A 2891-nucleotide genomic window follows, 5' to 3' on the forward strand; every position below is an offset into this window, starting at 1 on the left:
GGCCCCGTATCTTGCACCCACCGGTGAGCAGGCTGACCACGAGCCCCACTGCGATGACCGTGGTGGAGTTGTGGGCACTGTACCACATGTAGGAGAGGCGGTAAAACTTCTGCAGGCCCGTGGGGCTGGGGGGAAGGGAGATGGTGAGGGAGGGTCCGAGCCAGACCCTCACAAATCACCTCCATCAGCCCCACGTTGCTCACCTTGGGGGGGGTGTTGTGGAGGTGAGCAGCATGGTAGTGAGCGTGGCTGGTGTGGTCAAGTTGATCGGGGGGGCCACGGTGCTGTTGGCCAGGGGGACGGCCCCCCCCATGTTGGCCACCAGGCTGCCGATGCCCACCCAGAAGGCCATGGCCAGCCCGGCCAGCAGCCCCACCACCGCGCCCTGTGGGGGGAGAGGCACTCAGCCTCTTGGCAGCACCTGACAGGATATCCGTTGGGGCGGAAAGGGGGGTCTGGGGTACTCACCGTGGGGTTGGCACAGGGGAAGAACATCCCCAGGCAGAAGAGCCCCAGCAGCGGCCCCCCCACCATGCCAAAGATACTGATGGCCGCCTGCAAGGAGATGGCACCGTTTTTTTGAGGCCGAGGGAGGAAAACAGGGACTGAGAGGCCAGGGGTGTCCCCAGCACCCCATCCCCTACCTGCAGCACAGGGCCCAGCATAGAAGACACGTAGGCCATTCCCAGGCACAGCAGCCCGTAGCCGAAAGCTGGGGATGGATGGATGGACGGATGGATGGATAGATGGAGGTGGTTCAGGGCCCTGCCAGGACCCTGCTGTCCCCCCCCTCCCCATTCCCCCTGCTCACCCAGGAACTTGGAGATCAGCGTGGCACGGGACTCTGATAGCCCAGGGCAGTGCGGCCGCACCAGGTCCTCCACTGTCACCGTCGCCAGCGAGTTGAAGGCAGAGGAGATGGTGCTAGGGGGAGGAAGAGGGAAGGGAGGAGTAGGGGGGCTCGGCCATGCCCTCAGCCCACCGTCCCCCATTATGGCACCCACCTGAGTGAGCCGCTGAAGAGACAGGCGACAAAGAGGCCAGGCAGCCCCGGCAGGTCCCGCAGCACATCCATCACAAAGTACAGCACCAGCTGTGAGGGGCGCGGGGTAAGCATGGCACTCTGGGGGGAGGGGAGGGCTGCGGGGTGGGGGAGCACTGCACCCACCTGGTCGGAGGAGATGCGAGTGCCACTGGGGACGAGTGGGTGCTCGCGGTCATAGACGAACATGACGAGGCCGGTGAGGCAGCTGAGGCACAGAACGATCTGCTGGCAGGGGAAGACGGCGTAGCAGGAGCTGTGGGGGCCACGGGAGCGTCAGAAGTGGGCAGAGAGGGGGTGAGGGATCCCCACACGTCCCCACACCACTCACAGCACCGCCTGCCTCTCGCTGCGGGAGCTCAGGTAGCGCTGCACTTGCGCCTGGTTCACGCCGTACAGCGACAGCATCATGAAGACCCCCCCGAAAGCCAGCGTCCAGAAGGTGTGCCGCACGTAGGGGTCGGGGTCCAGGCTGCAGGGTCAGGTACAGTCACGGTCGTGCCAGCATTCCATCCCCCTCCCCTGTGCGTGTCCCAGCTTTGCTGCTGTCCCCATCCCAGCCCTGTGGCTCACTCAATGCTGGAGATCTTGCCCTGCTGCTCAGCCAGGTGCCACACGCGGGCCATGCCCCCCACGCGCCGTGCGCCCACCACGATGACAGCCAGTTGCCCCGCAAACATGACCAGAGTCTGGAACACGTCGGTCCAGATGACGGCTTTCAGCCCTCCCTGCAGAGGGACACAGCTGTCATCGCTGCCCCTTTAGAGGCTGGGCACACCACGTGGCACGGTGACAGCACTCACCAATGTAGTGTACAACGTGCAGACCAGCCCGATGGTGAGCACCGCGCTCCAGAGGTCAAAGCCTGTCACTGGGTGCCATTAAGGAGGGATGAGGATGATGGGCACCACGCCATCCCTACCCTAGCCACCCCACTGAGCCCTTACCTGCATTGAGTGCCAGCGCAGGAGCGTAGAGCACCACTCCCATGTAGATGACCTGCGGGGACAGAGCGCTGCAGCCCCCCTGCATACCCCATCCCCGGGACCCCAAACCCAGCCCTCACCATCTGGAAGATGAAGGTGATGGTGCCGAAGATGCGCACGGTCTTGTTGAAGCGCAGCTCCAAGTACTGGAAGGGGGAGGGGAAGGAAGAAATGGATGGGGTCAGGGATGCAGCCCCACCCCAATGCGGGGCACGAGGAGGCGCAGGGGACCCCCTTGCCGCTCACCTCGTAGGCGCTGGTGATCCGCAGGCGGTAGAAGACGGGGATGAAGACGTGCGCAGGGATGAGCAGCCCCAGGAAATAGGAGCAGCCCAGGAACCAGTACTCGGTGCCGAAGCGATAGATCTCTGCCGGCACCCCCAGGATGGCCACCGCAGATTGGAAGGTAGCCAACAGGGACAGGGCAACGGGTAAAAAGCCCATGCTGCGGTTGGCCAGCAGGAATTCCTGCACCGTGCGCTGCCGCCCGCCGCTCAGCGCATAGAACAGCCCGATGGCCGCTGACAGCACCAGCAGCAGCACGAAGATGCTGTAGTCCGCCGTTGAGAACTCCATGGCGAGTGTCCACCGCCGCCCCGCCGCCACCCCCACTTTTCCGGTTCATGGGCGGAGGGGCCTGGCCGGCAGCGCCCGGCGCTGCGGGAGGTGGCGACGGTGGATCCGGCCCCGCTCGTCCTCGCGGGGACCTTCGCTCCGAAGCTCTCGGCCCGTCTCAAGGACCTGGGGGGGGACGCACCCGGGGGGGTCACCGCAGCCTTCCCCTCCCCGCTCCCCCGCGGCTCGACCCTGGGCCAAAGCGAATTCGGCAGCCCCGCCCAGCGCCGACCCCGGCCCCGCAGCCG

At 65.6% G+C, this 2891-nt stretch overlaps 2 protein-coding genes across 2 annotated transcripts in view; one reads left to right on the forward strand and one right to left on the reverse strand.

Annotated features, from left to right (window-relative positions):
- The window catches only part of SLC5A6 (solute carrier family 5 member 6), a 4130-nt gene extending 1251 nt beyond the window's left edge, over positions 1 to 2879 (reverse strand). Inside the window, exons 1-13 of the mRNA XM_010715169.3 lie at positions 2275 to 2879; positions 2109 to 2174; positions 1990 to 2041; positions 1846 to 1913; positions 1616 to 1770; positions 1374 to 1514; positions 1169 to 1298; positions 1005 to 1093; positions 812 to 924; positions 645 to 712; positions 469 to 555; positions 204 to 385; positions 4 to 125 (exon numbers count right to left, since the gene is read on the reverse strand). Coding sequence (XP_010713471.1) covers positions 4 to 125; positions 204 to 385; positions 469 to 555; positions 645 to 712; positions 812 to 924; positions 1005 to 1093; positions 1169 to 1298; positions 1374 to 1514; positions 1616 to 1770; positions 1846 to 1913; positions 1990 to 2041; positions 2109 to 2174; positions 2275 to 2604 — 1603 coding nt within the window. The 5' untranslated portion in view covers positions 2605 to 2879. The remainder of the gene's footprint in view (positions 1 to 3; positions 126 to 203; positions 386 to 468; positions 556 to 644; positions 713 to 811; positions 925 to 1004; positions 1094 to 1168; positions 1299 to 1373; positions 1515 to 1615; positions 1771 to 1845; positions 1914 to 1989; positions 2042 to 2108; positions 2175 to 2274) is intronic.
- ABHD1 (abhydrolase domain containing 1) overlaps positions 2603 to 2891 on the forward strand; it is a 2069-nt gene continuing 1780 nt past the window's right edge. The window contains exon 1 of the mRNA XM_010715170.2: positions 2603 to 2758. Within this exon, the coding sequence (XP_010713472.1) occupies positions 2603 to 2758 (156 nt within the window). The remainder of the gene's footprint in view (positions 2759 to 2891) is intronic.

Source organism: Meleagris gallopavo, chromosome 9 (assembly GCF_000146605.3).
Source record: "Meleagris gallopavo isolate NT-WF06-2002-E0010 breed Aviagen turkey brand Nicholas breeding stock chromosome 9, Turkey_5.1, whole genome shotgun sequence".
Taxonomy (NCBI): domain Eukaryota; kingdom Metazoa; phylum Chordata; class Aves; order Galliformes; family Phasianidae; genus Meleagris; species Meleagris gallopavo.